General features: G+C 40.7%; 1 protein-coding gene across 2 annotated transcripts in view; it reads left to right on the plus strand.

The window, feature by feature from the left end:
* Positions 1 to 3942, plus strand: part of LOC122975554 (leucine-rich repeat-containing G-protein coupled receptor 5-like) — a 48681-nt gene extending 44739 nt beyond the window's left edge. For both annotated transcript variants that reach the window (XM_044344059.1, XM_044344060.1), the window contains exons 18-20: positions 215 to 458; positions 557 to 711; positions 2826 to 3942. In XM_044344059.1, coding sequence (XP_044199994.1) covers positions 215 to 458; positions 557 to 711; positions 2826 to 3577 — 1151 coding nt within the window. In that variant the 3' untranslated portion in view covers positions 3578 to 3942. The remainder of the gene's footprint in view (positions 1 to 214; positions 459 to 556; positions 712 to 2825) is intronic.
* Positions 3943 to 18203: the final 14261 nt, after the last annotated feature.

An 18203-nucleotide genomic window follows, 5' to 3' on the forward strand; every position in this document is an offset into this window, starting at 1 on the left:
ATGACATTATTTCCACCTCTCTCCCTGTTCAAGAATTTTTAGTATCAAGTTTAATTTTCCTGATTTTAGTGCTTTATTCTGTCTTTCTTCATGATATTAACACTCATTTCACTTTTTAATTAGGAGATTTTACTCTTTTTATAGTTATTTTATATACTAATCTCTTTATTAATATCTGATTAATTGATGATAAATTGATTTGAACTTCCTCCAGGGCCGTTCCGCCCTTGCCTCCGTCTGCTCGGCAGCTGGCTGATCCGCGGTGGGGTGTGGCTCATCGCGGCGCTCTCATTGGTGAGCAACGCCCTCGTGGTCCTGTCCGTCTTCTTTTCCCCCGCCACCTCGGTCACACCGCCCAAGCTGCTGATTGGCCTGCTGGCGCTGGTGAACGGCCTGATGGGAGTGTGGAGCGGCTGGTTGGCGGCGGTGGACGCCTGGACGTTCGGCAGCTTCTGGAGGTACGGATCAGACGGCGGAGGCGGGCAGGGGGGGTGGGGGTGGGGGACTTGGGTGGATTCAAACAGAGCTTTTAAAATGTGTTTGTTGTTGTTTTCAGATACGGGGCGAGGTGGGAGAGCAGCTTCCTGTGTCGGCTGAGCGGCTTCCTGTGTGTGTTTGCGTCGCAGACCGGCCTCTTCCTGCTCACCGTCGCAGCTCTGGAGAGATACCTGGCCGCCGCCACACGCCACCACAAAGCTGAGGGGCACAGCGGTGAGGAACACGCTCAGATTCACAGTCTTACACAGCAAAAACAGTAAATACGGTGACATGTATCTTATCTAATAAACACGACAAATCACACAGTACGAAAGCGAAACACTAAAACAACAAAAAGAGAAAGAAATAATCTCACAGTTCTCTCATCTGAAACTCTCCTGCTTAAATCATCAGACAACTGTGAACAACTGTGTTAGAAAATCTCTGGTTCTTTGATTAAAAAGTCGAAGGTACAAGACTGTGAACATAAAAAACTCTGAGGGTGAAGTTAACTATGTGAATTCTGCTTTACAACCTATTTTACAACCTACGTCGTTACTACGGCCACGGCGAAGAAAAACATTTGGCTCGACCTCGTGACCAGTAACAATATAAAGAGGACGCCAGACGCGAGGTTCGGTTGTAAAGCGAAAGTTGTTTTTTTATTTACAAAGAAGAATAAATAAAATGAACTGCCTAGAATTAACCAGAACTCTGGGAGTCAGGAGGTCTGGCCAAACAAAACATAAAGGTGGGAGAAGTCTGAGCCAACCGCACAGAGCTTCCTGCCTAACCTTTCAAATAGAGTGAATAACCTTAACTAACAAACAAAGACACAAAAACAAGACTACCAGACCTCCGTCCTCAAAAAGAGAGGAAAAAATAAGGAACAAAAGAGTAAAACACTACAACAGTAGCAGGCTGAGAGAGAGAGCTTCCTCCTCCGGCTTCTCGTAAATGTGGAGCAGCTACTCATCATCTGATGAAGAGCACCTGAGAGAGAGAAGAGGGAGAAAAACACAAGAGCGGAGGGAGGGGGAGCGCCCAACAATCGATTTACTTTTCTTTTCTGTGTCAATTATGGCGCCGCATTTTGTTCCCAAACGCAACGACGGAGCTCAACAGCTGCCGAAGCTCAGGGGTATAGAACTGAGAAATGGGAAGGAACCATAGACTGTATATAAAGATGGCGGTGGCGAGGTGTGACGTCACCCGCCGGTTTGCATTTGAGCTGGTTCGAAGCCCAGATTTGCCGCTCACAGTCGACACCAGGAGCTTCCAAAATAAGGAGCGACGGCGGTTGCTAACGCTAACTTACCGGGAGCGCTCGGGCTAACGTTTGCTAACTAACACGGCATCATCATCATCATCATCATCAGGTATCATTGTCAAGGTACATTGAATTTAGTGAAATATTGCGACTCAGTGTGAGCCAACTGTCAATCACAGCTGTCAATCAACGCCCACACGGCAGACATCAAAGCTACTATAAGTCTTCAAATCTTATAAACGGAGCAATAATTTCCAAAATGACCACCAGCAGACTTATTAGAGGGTCTGAATTTATAGATTGAGACCAGAATGACTCGTTAAAAAAATGATTGACTCAGTATTTCTAGAGAGAAGTTGATGTTTTTTGAATGGGAGTCAGTTGGAGCAGCTAGCGGCCGTCGGCGGCACTTTAAGGAACTTCCTTCCACATTGGCTTCAATGTCAAGTTGGTTGTTGCTGCTTGAAAGGGACGCTGGTTCTGGACGTGTTTTTCCCCCGTTCTGTATTCCCATTTCAATTATTTCATTTTTTTTTGGATGATGTAACAATCCTATGGGTTTATATCAGTTGACATTATTTTAACTTTATCCGTTTTTGTCCGTGACTTTGTTGAATGGCTAAGAATACTACATGAGCTTTAGCTGCCGTTGCTATGGAGAAGAAGCCAATCAGAGCGTAATGAATTCAAAATGTTTCCTCTGAATTTTGAGCTCTGTGAACTTTTTACATGTCAGATATTTTCTAACACATCTTGTTCATCTTTTCTACTTTCTGATTCAACGTTTCATGTTGATCCAAAGAGCTCAAACTGTGAGTCATGTGATATTTTCTGTTAGAAGAATTAATTTGATTTTTACTTCCAGGACTCTTTTGTAGCATTTAGAGACCAGAAACATGATTTCTCAGTAACAAAGTTGAAATTATATAATCGTTATATTATCCAGAAGAGACTCGTGTTTTTATGTTCAGTCACATTGAGGATATTAGATACACGGCGTTTTAAGAATGTGGAAAAACACACAAAACATTTTATTCTTCCTCAGGTTGTGTCTGATTTCACTCATCTTCCTCTGCAGGTCGCTCCTCGTCGCCGCTCTCCGTCCGTCTGGCCGTCTGTCTGTGCTTCCTGTTGGGCCTGGCTGTCACGCTGCCCCCCCTGGTGGCCGGACACAGTAGCACCTCCCTCTGTTTGCCGCTGCCTTCCTCCTCCTCCTCATCCTCTCTGGCTTTCTCCGTCTCCTTGGTGCTGCTCGACTCGCTGTGTTTCCTCCTCATGACGCTCGCCTACACTCGCCTCTACTGCCGGGCCAACAAGGCTCCGCCCGCCACCGAAGAGGAGGCGGCGTTGACTCGACATGTGGCGTGGCTGCTCTTCTCTGATTGTCTCCTCTACCTCCCCGTGGCCTTCCTCTCCTTCTCCTCCCTGCTGCGCCTCCCCGCCGCCGGCCCGGAGGCAGCGAAGGGGGTTCTGCTGCTGGTGGCGCCACTGCCAGCCTGCGTCAACCCGCTGCTCTACCTCCTCTTCAACCCGCTCGCCCGGGAGGAGCTGTCGGCACTGGTCAAACGCACCTGCGGCGCCGTGGTGTTACCGATGCTCGGCAGGGGAGGAAGAGGAGGAGGAGGAGGAGGAGGAGGAGGAGGCGCTGGGAGCAGGTCGAGGCCAGGAACGATGGATTTAACATACGACGAGGATGCAGAGAAACAGTCGTGTGACTCGACGCAGGCGCTGGTGGCGGTGGGAGGCATGAAGGAGGAAGAGGAGGAGGGGAGAAGAAAAATAACGAGTGACACGCAAGATTCAGTGGCGTTTGTTGCTCAGCGTCACTAGACTGACAAAACACACACACACACACACACACATACACACGCACACACACACAGTCTGACGGTCTCACCTGCCAAACTGAAATATCTGAAAACTGGTAGACTGAGCTTTTCAGTTACATTCCTTCTTTGGTGTCTTTTGTCCCAGATGGCCACCATACACCCCAACAGGCACCTGATTGGCTGCATATGGGGTGATGTAAAGGTGTGTTCAGAGGCAGCGCAATTGTGTACAAACCGAGCGGGTAGCTCCAGGTCTGAAAAGTGAAGCTAACGCGGAAATGCCTTAAACTTGCATTCTTTCTAATGGCCATCAGGGGGCGACTCCACTGGCTGCAGAAAAAAGTCCGACTGTATGGAAGTCTATGAGAAAATGACCCTACTGCTCACTTGATTTATTACCTCAGTAAACTGTTTCCTACTGAGTTTATGGTCTCAAGTCTTCTTCAATACGGCACGATGTTCAGTTTGTAAATTATGGTCCCCTTTAGAGTAAAATAGATGATAAAGCAGCGTATGCTTTAGGGCGTAGCTACGTTGTGATTGACAAGTCGCTACCACGGCGACAACATTGCTTACGTAACGTAACCATGGCGTAACCCCAGAGTATAGGCGTAGCTGCTGCTATTTCACAGTGTGTTTTCAGTTCATGAAAGTTAATTTTGACATTTTGGTTGCCTAAAAAAAGTCTTGTTCAGTGTTTGGTTGTGATAAAAGACCCTCTAAGGAGTCGGATGTTCAGTGTTTCCAGTGAGTACATTTTGTTTTAATGGTTTTAGGCCTGTTTTTCGCTAGCGGAAATTAGCATTAGCATTATCACTGTTGACCATAGATTTTAAATGCACCGTGCTAACCAAGCTAGCAGCTAGCGCTATGGTCAGTTCCACCCTCTCGTCCAAATATGGTCACTTCTGGCTTCAAAAATCAAACACGGCGATAGTCAAATCCAAGATGGTCGAATTGCTACGCTCGAGGCTTCAAAACGGCAGTTCACAAACCAACGGGTGACATCACTGACACACATGGACGCGAACAGATGCAAATTCGCTGTAGGTGATGCATCATGAGGCGAAGACGTGTCCGTGTGAGTTAGACATGTTTCAACTTGAGGAAAAAGGAAACAAGCTGAAGAAAAAATAAGGTTTAGGCCCCTTTTGTTGTTTGTTACAAAAGATGTAATAAATACATTTAAGACTCACAAGAATTTCAATTTCAAATCAATTCAAAATACAATATATGATAAAAAAGAATAATAAAAATTGGTTTCCAAACCAGCTAATAGCACCATCACACAGGACGGACGGAGATGTTTACAACATGCATGTTAATATTCAGAATTTGTGACTTGTCTGATGTCAGGGACCTGAAATCCAACATATACCCTCCGTTTTACAGACATTAACAATCACACGAGTCTATAAACCTGATAAATTGCATTCTAGCTGATATTAAAAATGTCTTCATCAGTTGTAGGCGAATTAACACAGACTGCATCCGTAATGTTTACCTCAACACTTACATGATGACACAAAGTGATTTGAATTAAAATTATAAGCTGCTCTGATGCTTAGAAATTACAGAAACTGCTGGTCAGATTGAAATTTATACACTTGCATGTTGTGGCTGTAATGAACACTGCAGCCTGTAGGGGGCACCAGCTTTGGCAGGTGAGACAAACACACACACACACACACACACACACAGATACACTGCAGACTGATGGGGACTGTGTGGCAGCAAATGTAGCAGAGGACGGTGAAAGACAACAAAACAGACACATAAAAGTGCCCGGCATGTACACACCGCCTGTTCGATTCCTACTTTTTCCTCTTTATCTCTGTGTGTTTAATATTGTTTTTCTGATGCGAACTGTAAGTCGATCAAAAGTTAAAAGACGGAACAAGAAAAAAAAAAAAAAGAAGAGGAAGATTTCTGCTTCGTCCTGGGCTGCAAGCCAGAGGACACACACACACACACACACACACACACACACACACACACAGTACATGCATTATGAGCAGCTTTTATTTCGAAATATGACACAATTTACAACATTGTGTTAACAAACAGCCTACCAAATGTTCTACCAAATGCCTTTTGTGTGTGTGTGTGTGTGTGTGTGTGTGTGTGTGTGTGTGTGTGTGTGTGTTTGTGTGTGTGTAATGTGTTTTTACGAGTGTGTGTGAAAGCTGCAGCGTCTGTGTGAGTTTCGTCACAGAGTCGATCCCCAAACTGAAAACAGGAATCTGAAGACAAGCAGGATTAAAGACCAACTGAAGCTCATGTTCAGCAGCTGAAAGTCGTCCAATGAAGAAGAAACAAAAAACATAGCCGGTCCTTTAATATAACGTCTCTCTGTAATAATCCAGAACATGAACTGAAAGTCAGATTGTGACGTTTATCTCACTCCGGCAGTGTTAGTGGTGACATTTTAACGTGTCAACAAATCCCATGAAAAGACCAAAACCAACAACATGTTCGTCCGTCTCAATACTTTCTGAATGTTTACAGCTCACAAATATATAGTTAATGACTGTCTAACACAGTGGTTGTCAAACTGACACAGATTAGACCACAGACCCCCATCTGATAAGATTTCGTCACAGATTTTAGATGTTTTATTACACTTGTAGTATGAAGAACAACTTTATTAGTTGACTGACGCGTTTCGGCCGTAGACTGTATAAAAATATGGACGTAGTCACCGTGACGTCATCCGTTGGTTTCTGAAGAGCGGTTTTGAGCTCAAAGTGAGCCGCTCCGGCCGTCGCCATCTTGGCAGTGCGTGGCGCTGCCTAACTCCCAGCCAATCACAAATGGGCAAAGAGGCGGGCCGAATGGCCGAAACAAGCCACCTAGTGGCTGCCGGACCTGTCACTCAAAGCAGCCATGTATTTCATTATGCATAACTTTACGGCTTAATAAAACTCAAACGGATGAGTTATAAAAAAATTCACCCCCCGTACAGTTGTCATGAAAGAGGAAATTAGCTACAGAGACCAAAACCGTTTTTTATACCAGGCTGTAAACATGTTTATTTCTGCTGTAAAGTTGGACATTTTAACATGGAGGTCTATGGGGATTGACTCACTTTTGGAGCCTCAAGTGGTCGTTCAAGGAACTGCAGTTTTTGGCACTTCCACATTGGCTTCATTTTTCTGGCCTGGAGGTTGCTGCTTGGTTTCGGCTTGTGGCCTTCATCAGGGTCATCATAAAACACATTTAAATGGTGTTTGTAATGTGTTTTATGATGACCCTGATGAAGGCTACAAGCCGAAATGCATCAGTCAACTAATAAAGTTGTTCTTCATACTACAAGTGTTGCTGGAGTTCTCATCTCTCTTTAGACTTCTTTCCCTTCTCCGTGCACCTTGGAAGTAGGTGAAGTTGTGCCAGAGACCCTCACTCTGCATCTATAGATGTTTTATTACAGAAAGTGTATGAAACCAATGACCAAAGTAGTCAAACATTCGGTCATTGTGTTACTTATGGATGCAATTATAGAGAAAATAAATAATTTCCCTTTTAGCTGGAGACCCCTGGAACACCCTCAAGGACCCTGCGGGTCCCTGGACCCCACTTTGAGAACCACTGGTTTCAACAATTTAAACTGTTTATTCATTACTTTAAGCTAACAACAAGTGGTTTCCCTGGTTGGGAATAACTTCGGATGCACACACAGTACTTGTTCGTAGGTCAATTTATTAATGGTTTGGTTCTTCTTGTCGAATTTGTTGATAATAATAAAAAATACCAGACTCATGTTTTAGGATTTATCGTCGTCGTCGTAGACTTTCACACCTCAACAACCTGCTTTAAAAGGAAAAATGCCATTTTACAGCACATTGAAAGTCTCTGAAGATGTTTGGTTTTGGTTGTGTGTGTGTGTGTGTGTGTGTGTGTGTGTGTGTGTGTGTGTGTGTGTGTGTGTGTGTATGTACGTATTCTTGTAAATACAGGCTACTGTGACAATCCTTTTTCTCCGTTTTGTGTAGACTGTGAGAAATGTCTTTGCTGAAATTGTTTGTACATATGATCGTGACGCAGCGCGGGAAGGTTTTTCTCTCATTGTGTAAAATGTAAAAGTTTTACAGCTGCATGTTTGGTGTTAATCATCCTTCATGAATGTGCTGCACAAACATCATCCACATCCTGTAACACTCACCACCTGCATGAGTTTTTTTTAATACAAATCCAAAGTGGTTGGATGTTTGAAGAGACACATTTGTGAATTTTTTTATTTGTAAAGACAAAATATCTATGTTGGATCTATTCTCACCAAGGTTATGAAAGTTTAAACAAAAGCTCAAAGCTAACAGAAAATATCCTTGTGTTGAAGTTTGAATGTCCGCTGTGTGTGACACTTTAACTGCTGCATCTTCTGTCATCAGCACTTAAAAAAAAAAAATCTGTAAAAGTTGAGAAAAATGTAAGTTTGTAAGTGGTTCGTGCTCTGTCACTTCATCCGTCCACTTGTTTTCTATTCCTGTTGTAAACTTTTGTAAAATATCTGAACGTGTGGAGTTATTTTTAGTCTGTAAAATCCAGAGTTGTTTGTGACGTATATATATAAAACAACAACGTGGCTGTAACTGAGGTACGTCTTTTTATTTCAGCTGGAGATCAGAGTTATGATTCATCCCTATCGGCCACTTTGAACCGAACCCACAAACAGGCTGCTGTGACTCACTCTGACTAAAAAAAGCTTTTGATTTTAAACAATTACGCAATGATCCACGGCAGCGTTATGAGAAGAGCTGTTTGTGTTGACGACAGCAGAGCAGTGACCTCATCGTTCCACATCAGCAGATACTGAAACGTGTCTGAAGATCTAGAGGACGAAACTAGGAACATTATTAAGTTTCAGAATAGGAGCATCCTGATCTCTTTTTGAAGCGGCTATAATCGATATTTTTCATAATAACAGTGTCTGATCTGTCAGTGTGTGATGTGTTGGTCGTGGCTCGTAGTGATGAATCCGCAGCTCCCCTTAGCCTTATGTGCATTTTCAGTTTGTGCGTAAAAAAACCCAGAAATGCCAAAAATTCGAAAAAAAATCTCAAAATATCGCAAAAAAAAGTTTTTACGCTTGGCGGAGGTGGAAAAGTAAATGCGACTAAGTGCAATGGAGACAGATTCATAGAAATCACATGACTTAAATGTCACTCAAGCTTCCGTTCTGTTGGAGAGACGAAAAATGGCGGCAGATAAAAACGCCAGGCGCACTTGTGTTGCGTTGTGTTGGAAGAGGAAGAGGCTCAGACGAGGGTTTCGTTGGAGGCCACCATTTATTCCAGCAACTGACAGAAGTAAATGAAAAGAAAGGCTCCTACACAAATTTAATAACAGAATTGTGTTACCATACTGTACAATAAGTCCAAACTGATAAACAAATTTCATAAAAGGAGTGCACAATGTCACTTACCTCTCCCATGAAGTATGACAACAAAAGTAAGTAAGTAAGTAAAACTTTATTTATATAGCATCTTTTTTAACACAGGTTACAAAGTGCTTTACAGTGACATTGGGACACAAAAACCATGAAAGACTTATTCAAGAACACATACAGACATCTCACACATACGAACACAGCGAGCAAACAATCATCACCCAGAGCACACACTTGAATTTATGAAATGTTAAGAGAAAGCCATTCTAAAAAAAGTAGGTTTTTAGGTGTTTTTAGGGTTAGGGGGTTAGGGTTACGGTCAGGGTTAAGACTGGGGTTAGGGTCAGGGTTAGGGGGTTAGGATTAGGGTTGGGGTTAGGGTCAGGGTTAGGACTGGGGTTAGGGTTAGGGTCGGGGTAGGGGTTAGGGTCAGGGTCGGGGTAGGGGTTAGGGGGTTAGAGGGTTAGGGTAAGGATTAGGGTTAACAAAAGCACAGTCGCCTTTGGTTTTTAGTTTGGCACGTGGTACGGCCAACAGGTTTTGGTTGGAAGACCCAAGTGACTGCATGGTAATATACAGGCTTAGTAGCTCGGATATATATGCAGGAGCTAAACCGTGTAAGGCCTTATAAGCGATTAAGAGAAAGTGAACGTAGGGGTACAATGAACTGAGCCTAAAATGTTCCACCTGTTGACCCTGGAGGATTAGCACGTCAGGATTTAACTATTTACAAATTTTGTGTAATTATAATACATATGCTGCGCAGTTGACCCTGTTACACGTGGACCAATGAGGAGAATGAAACACTCCTTTAATTAATACAATAAACAAACATAAATGCAATATTATATGGGAACAGCAACATGTTTTCTTCTGTTTGAGGTTTGACTGGCGCTCTTTTAATTCATCATTATCATCATCTCGTTGCGCCTTCTTCTTCTGCAGTGGTTTGATGGCACCTGACTGCAGGATTAGCGCCACCTTCTGTTTATCTTGATAAATCAACTCCTAATATTCACATAACACTGGTGGATGGAAACATGCATAAATTCACATTTTCTTTTGCTGATGTTCTGAAAATTTGATTAAAGTTTGCGATACTTTTAGCCTAAACATTTTGTTTCTGGCTGCAACTTTACTGTTTTGGTAGTGTCGTTTTCAGCTGCAGCAGGCAGCTGTTTTCAGAGTAAAAGCTCTAAAAAGCCACTGTACACTACCTGCTCGGTACCAAACAAACACACACAGTTAGCTGTAGACTAGCTGGTGAACATAGTGGAATGAAATATTATCTTTTTAACGCGAATGCATGTTAATTTTAATTTAAAAATTCCTCAATATAATGAGAAGATATATTTCCCTTATGCAATACTTTTCTTGTTATAATAAAGTTTGCTCATAATAGTGGGTGCTTTTTATGACAAACACTTTGAGAACAGATTATCAATATTTTAAACATTTCTCGTTATAATCAAAATGTAGTCGTTATGTTCTTGTTGTAAAGAGTAAAAATATCTTCCTACGTTATTTAATCAGATCGTCTCATTGACATTAAGATCTGTCGTGACACTTTGTCGTTATAACGAGAGATTTTTCTCTGACGGCATTTTAACTGTGGGGAAACGACAGGATGTGGTCTGTAATAGACATTCAGCAGGACAAAGTCAAAAGCCTCCCCAGGGGGGTGCCGGAGAGCTGAGGGTGGGGTAAAGATACTGAGTGAGGTCATAACCAAGCCTCCAGGAAGTGCACCGGGGTTTTGACAGAGGCAGATAAAACATTTTTCCCAAACACAATCATGGGAAAAAGAGCTGCTGTAAAATGTTGGATACGTTTTTTTGAGCGTCACACACCCTCAACGAAATGACTCATTTCACTGTCAGAATTTGATCAATTCGGTCTGATAACATTTGGAAAGTGTAGAAGATTGAATTATTCTATCCTCATTCCAGTTATCGGAGGGTTAAACTGGAATCAACCGGCAGAAATCTAAGTGATCCAGTCACGGCTGCACTGCAAACAGGAGCTGCTAAGAGCTGATGACTTTTAATGGAGCCAATTTGCCAAAATGTAAACAAATATGGTCTAAAAACAAACGAACAAACAAACAAACAAATAGCAGCAGCTGACATTACAGCAGCTTATTTAATGATCTTACAAGGTACGAATATCCAATTTAGGCTTTAGATTACTTTTGTTTGTTTATAATGAGACAAAAAAGACATATGTAATAATAACCACACTTATTTATAGCCTTACTTTTATGATTTGTAGTTTCTTGTGTTGCTACGGCTTCTTATTGTATCGTAGTTATGTGCTTTCTGTTTCTGGTGTTTCTTCAACACAACGGACTGCAGTTTTCTGCAGCTGTCAGTGAGAAGGAAGTTAACACCATAATTCAATGAGCTTGTTGGTATTTTAAACTCATCACATCGCTACTCATAAAGCATAACTGATATGTATATTCTGTTCCTGCTGAAGATGATGTGTAATTTTGCACAAAACAAAGCCGAGGTGAGTCATACTGAATCAATTCTAAAGCAATCGCACAATTACCCACAACAAAGCACCGAGAGCCAGAGCGCTGAGTCATTGTTCGCTTATGTCGAAGGTTTTTATTCCATTTCTACTTTATTCTGTGTTTTGAGAATCCAACTCAGTGACTTTCACATGACCCCAGAGAAGATGTGAGGTCTCTAAACTTGTATTTCTTCTTCTTTGATGGTTTTCTTTAGGCTTTTTTAGGCTTTTAGGCTTAATTTCCTTTTTTTTTATATTAAGTTTGCCTCTCAAAATAGAGAACTTCATTATTAAACACATCAAAACTCAAAATTTTGAGTAAAGGCCAATAACTTCTCTATGTTCTATCTATTAAAAGTTTCCTGTTCTTATTTTTTACATTAATCAGTTAATTTCATATTTAAGCGTTTTTAAACCAAAACCATAATTATGTTCATGTTTTATTTTACTGTATTTACTTTTTATTTCCTTTTGTGAAAATCAAACACATGTGCACATGACATTAGAAAACAAATAAAATGTTTACACATTCCTGCAGTTAAAGTGAAACATAGAGTTTACATTCTGAATAGTTAAATAAGAGGTCAGAAACAGAGAAATTAAACAAATGTGTTCATGTTTTAAACCACTCAAACATTTTCTGCTCTGCTGGAAGCTGTTCTGTGACTCGTTTTCCTGATTTAAAACTCCTGTCTTTCTCTTGAATCACTCACACAGACTCATAGCTGACATAAAAACTGAAAATAAAAACTCAAAAAAAAAAAAAAAACAGTGTCACAAACTTTCACAGACGCGGTGCTCGTCGAGCCGACGGCGCTAGAGGTGGAGGCGTATCATCACGACGAAGCTCTCAGTAACGCTGCTGCTGCTGCTGCTGCTGCTGCTGTAATCAGGGCTCTGGGTCACTGATAAGAGACACAATGGAGTGTGTGTGATGACGATAAGATAAGAGCAAACAGAAGAGTTATTGTCAAACATAAATTATTTTCATGTTTCATTGAGTGAGGGAGCGTCACAGAGAGGTCAGAGGTCACAGAAACATGACAGAAGAACAACTTTACACTCAAAGTAAAGCAGGAAGACTGTGCTGTGTGACATTCTTATAAAACCATGAAAACATTTATATTTTCTTTCTTTCATTTCTCATAAACCTGATTAAACATAACGCTTTCAAAGGATTAACAGCTACACAGCAGCTACTTTTAGGAAATTGTTGAAAAATGAAAAATATGAAACTACAACTCAACCAACTTCACTTTTTCTCCCTCATTTTTCTTATAATTTGTACCAAATTGCACAACCCTTTCTGTTAAATGTCCTAAAAAATTGCTCTGAACATTTCCAGGAAATTAGTATAAAATTAAGTTATTGTTACTGACATCACTTGAAGCTCCCTCTGGAGACACAAAAGGCTTTATAGTACTTTTTTTTACACAGAGAAACACCTGGAAACACACTTTATTCATTTTTTTATTTGGATAACTTTTAGCTGAAGGCTAATCTCCCAAGAGTCCATCCTTAAAATCTCAACAAGAACATTTTCAGAAATACTAAAGGCCGACAGCACATTCACAAACACACACACGAACACACACACACACAGAATATATAGACACGATTAAACCAGCAGACTGGAATATTTTCTTTCCACATTCTCGCGTTTTTAATTACTTTTGCTCTCATTTACTTTTACATTCAGTTACAATTTTCATAATAAATAACCAACATAATATGATTTTGCATGTTTATTAGTATTTTTACATACATCGTTTCTAGATGAAACATACACATATAGTTAATTTAGTATTTCTGTTAGGTTTATCTGTCTTAGCTGAGTTAACGTGGTTGATCTGAGGGGACGTCTGTCCTCCGTCGTGTAAATGATCAACGGATTAAGCTGTTAATAAATGCACCGGCCTGGACTGAACCAGCGTCCTGCAACAGAAAGGGGGATTTGGGAAAAGAGTCTGTTGTTTGTGTATTTTGCAAGTTTAATTTAGAGTTATTGTGGTTGGATTTTGCTCAGTTAATATTAAGCTGGAAGCAAACTGTCTACGTGTTTATTTGTAGTTAATTTAGTTAGTTTATTTGTCCACGCCTTGTGTATGTTAAAGACTAGGTAAGGCCGATACCAAACTCAAATTCAATATGATACAATTTTAACAATACCGACAGTTCTTGCTTTATTTTTATCTACAGGTGAAAAGTAGCACCACACTACGTTTCCTTTCTGCCATTTTCTCACAAGTTTGATGCGGAAGTGTGCGGCCAGTCATGTGACACAGGTCAGCTAAATATGTCAGGGCTGTTTATTGGCATAAACATTATACAAAAGTACTGAAAACATTTGGAAGTGATGCAACCAACCACGTTTTGTATTTATATTATTTTATGATTGATATTTTTTTAAAGGACTTGATACCAAATGAGAAGCTTGTGAGTATCAATCCGCCCATCCCTTTTAAAGACCTCATCCAATGAAAATCAGGTTTTTAACCTTGTTAACATGCTCATGTGGTGTTTCTCATGCGCTACAAGACAAATCAGGAGTGAAATAAGCAGTCAACGCCACAGCTGCAGTGTACCAGCCTGAAAAACACGGATTCAGTCAGGCAGGATTTCATACGTCACAAATCTAAGGAACCAATCATTTATAATTAAAGATAATTATGGGCATAGTCTACCTCCTTGGGTTTCCCCTGACAGCTGATTCCAATCTGCCCTGAAGAGTAGCGACCTGTTGAGTTGAAAATCAAGTCCGGCATGTTGCTGTTTAGCCAAGTTTCTGTCAGGAGAAAAACACAACAGTTCCTTGTCTCCAGATGAACACTCAGTCTCAGTTGGATCAGATCTATTTTGTTATCCAGAGAGCGAATGTTGACCAGAAAGAGTGATGGACTGGCTGGCCTGGTTAGCTTTTAGTTTGGCTAACAGAGCGGCCCGCTAACTCTTCTTCTGTCGCCTCTGAACTGGTGTGGTCTGCTACGCCAGTCCGCTTCAGTGGAAGTGAGGCGGGCAAGTTGTTGATAATGTTCAGAAGTTCGGTTTGGCTGCACCTTCTCAGCCTAGTTGCACTGGTCGTGTTATCTGCACACTTACTCACATAAAGAGAAGAGTCCCAAACACTCTTTATACCATAACAGAGAAGCTGCTGCACTGCTGCACACCGCCATGAATATGTTTGCATATTCATAGACGCTGGAATTTTTAATGAGGGAGAAGGAATAGATGTCATTTGAAGGATTTTAAAGTGGTAATTATACTTTTTTGTAGAAAAAACATATCAGACACACATTATTGTTCCAAGCAGAGTATGTTTATACGTCTTAATACATGTCTGGAGAGGATCTGTAAATGTTTAACCAGCCAGTACATGTTCCCCTTATGTGTCATTAGTTCTGTTGATGTCAGTTATGCAGTTCAGGTTCCTGTAGTTTGACTTCAGTTCTGTTGAACTCTTTATGGCCCAATTTAGTTACTAATCACTAGTTGCTTCATTCCTTTTGCTTTTTCTGGGTAAATAAAAACTCATCTTAGGAAACCACAAAAATGTGTGTCCTGTGCCTTGCTGTTCGGTCTCCACACATACACACACACACTCAGTCACACTTACTCATACACAGTAAAATATTGATATAACACAATGATATTGCGTCACCTCACGTGTCATCAAGTCACTGCCATATGCAAGGTCGTAGTCGAATGTTGGAGCTCCGTTTGAAAACCTAAAATGTCTTTTTCAAAACAAGGGTGACAGTGAAAACTGTGTTTTAGCATGAGTGGACTGAGAAATACTAATACTACTACTACATTTTGACCTATTGTGCTTGATTTGCAATGAAACAGTGACCATAATGAAGAGTGGGAACACAAAACGCCACTATGACATTATACATGCCAAAACAAAGGTAAGAACCACAAAACTGAACCAGTTGAAGTCCTCATATCAAACCTCCAGCAGAATAATTGTAAATCAAACATTTTAAACAATGAATACAGTGAAGAACTCACTAAAGCCGGGTTCAGACTACAGGATTGTACCACGCACATAAGGAGAAACTCCTGTGATCTCACATGATCACATGATCTCTGTCCACATGGTTATAATGTGTTTTTGAAGACACGTTATAAAGGCAGTTGTGTTCCTGTCACATATCAACAAGCCTTTCCTCCATCTCAGCTGTCCAACGCACCCGTACGATAGCTTGTTGTTGTTTCTTTGCGGTCGCCATTTTAAAAGTCCTCTCATTAACTTCCTTCTCCTTGTAGACTTGTCTCTCTCATTGGCTGTTGTGGTTCCACTCAGAAAGTAGTCATGTAATCATCCAGATCTTAACTCCTAAATATCAAACAAACGGCCCCGATAAGTCTGCGAGTAGTTCTGGAGGTTTAAGATTGTATCTGTAAACCCCTCAAATTAATCTGGGCCAAAGATTGGTACCAACCAGGCCAGATTTCTCCGATTGTCAAGAGGGGTGAATCAGGGATAAATCGGCCCAAAACTCATGTAGTCTGAGGCCGGCTTAATGAACACTTACATCACACGTTTTTATGCCTCACGGCATAACTAAAAACTAAACTTGCTTGTATGGTACACACGGCCATGAAGGTAAATGGAAAAAGCAACTACCAGACCCTGCAGTCCAATTTATCAACAAACTGTTTTTAGGCAAGCCCAGAGGATAGTAGATGACCCCTCTCACATCCTTCATTCAGAGTATGACCTCCTACCCTTGAGTCCCACATTCATTAATTCATTTGTTCCAACCTCCATTACATTTCTTGACAATGCTGCTTGATGCTGAAGTTTGTGCAATAATTTAATAATAATAATTGGTGATCTTTTAGCATGAATTTTTTTGAGGTGTATGTATGTGTTATGTTACAGGTTATGTGCAATATTGTCATGTTATGTAATTGTTGGTGTTGGTATGGCTGAGGTTGTATTGTTTGTGTCATTGTGGCCGTCAAGGCATTCATGGTGCAGCTACAGAGTCCAAGACAAATTTCCATTTCCAAGTTTATCGTATCATATCATATGCTCTAGTCTGAGGACTTTGAAGGTGTCACGTCTCACATTAGTACAGAAATGTTGTTCATGTGAAGAGTTCTGGAGTTTTTGTACTGAAACATCATCATGTACTGCAGACTTACTGGACCTTTGGATGTGGATATGATGGAAATTTGGTTTGACTTGTATTTGAGTACCTCCGATCTAAACTAATGCACATATTCACAGTGCAATTATACAAATATGTTGACAGCCACAATAAGATCTTAGAGTCCACGATGCTTCCGTTATATTAGTCATAAAATTGTAAACACATTATTGTACTGAGTTTCATTTCACCAGACTTTGATGAACATGTGATTGGTATCGACATTTTCATCTAACTCTCGGTAAGAAAGCAAATAGAGTATTAACAAGAATATTACTCAAAAATAAGATTTAGGTGTTGTTGAAATATTACTTTGAGCCCTTAAAGATCCAAAGAACATCTTTATGTGTGGGTCAAGATACTGATGATGAGATCTCTGATGAACTGGTCATCGTGTCATAATGTTATGTATTTTTTATGAGCAAATTTCCATATAAACCTTTAGAAAGTTGGTCAAACAGAAACCTAACTTTTCTGTCTTCATGTTTGTAAATGTATAGATGATTGGGCTCCATATGGATCATCATGTAGGGTGGGGCCCATCATGGCCAGGTGGGGCATATGAGGACATGATGGAAAGAGGACAGAAGCTGTTGTCCTGTAGCACCATCTGCTGGACATATTATAGCAATGAATCTAAACACCAAACTGTAAAAGTGACCTGTTTTACTTTTAGAACAGTTGTTTAACCTGCCTGCACTGCCATCTGTTGGTTAAATGATGGTACTGCTTGTTGTTTGGCACCTTTTAAACCTGCATTAACTGATGTGTAGTACTGAACACAACACTGACATAGCATCAGCTTTTAAAGGACATGTTCACAACTTTTCAAGTGTGTCTTAAAACAACAGTCAGGAGACCAAATTAACATTAAAACATGTTTTTCTTGCTCTAATCATTCCTTCTGTTCATACTGACCATTAGAAGATCCCTTCATAATGCACTTACAATGGAAGTGATGGAGGACAAAATCCACAGTCCTCCTTCTGTGCAAAAATGAATAATATGAAGCTTCAGCATTCGAATGAGTCAAATCAAGTAGATATCTTTCAACATTACAGTCTTTTTAGTGCCAAAGTCCCTCTTTTCGTTACTATACTTCCACCTGCAGCTCAACAGGGAAACACTGTCTGAGGAAACACAAAGAGGGAATTTGATGCTAAAAAGACTGTAAATGTGTCAGATATCCACTTGATATGACTAACTCAGACTGCTGAAGCTGAATATAAGCTTCACAGAGACTTTTAAATGCATTTTTCGCTGTTGCAAAACAGTAAAGTTGCAGCCAGACAACAGGTAACAGCCAGACAACAGCCAGAAACAATGAGCTGAAACTCGCTGTAAAAGTAAATAGCAGAGTGAGGTGAGGTGAGTCATCATTTGATCCATCATTACTATAAAATTATCGGTTATAGCGGCTTTAAATTTAAGAATAGGTTCATGTTTAGAGGGTGGGAAATGTATTTTACCAATGGGAGTCCTCACAAGTATAGAGGTACAAACATAAATGTGTGTGTGCATTTCCAGTTAGAGGATTGCCTGGTTTATGGCTTCACACACACACA

This window comes from Thunnus albacares, chromosome 23 (genome assembly GCF_914725855.1).
Source record: "Thunnus albacares chromosome 23, fThuAlb1.1, whole genome shotgun sequence".
Classification (NCBI taxonomy): domain Eukaryota; kingdom Metazoa; phylum Chordata; class Actinopteri; order Scombriformes; family Scombridae; genus Thunnus; species Thunnus albacares.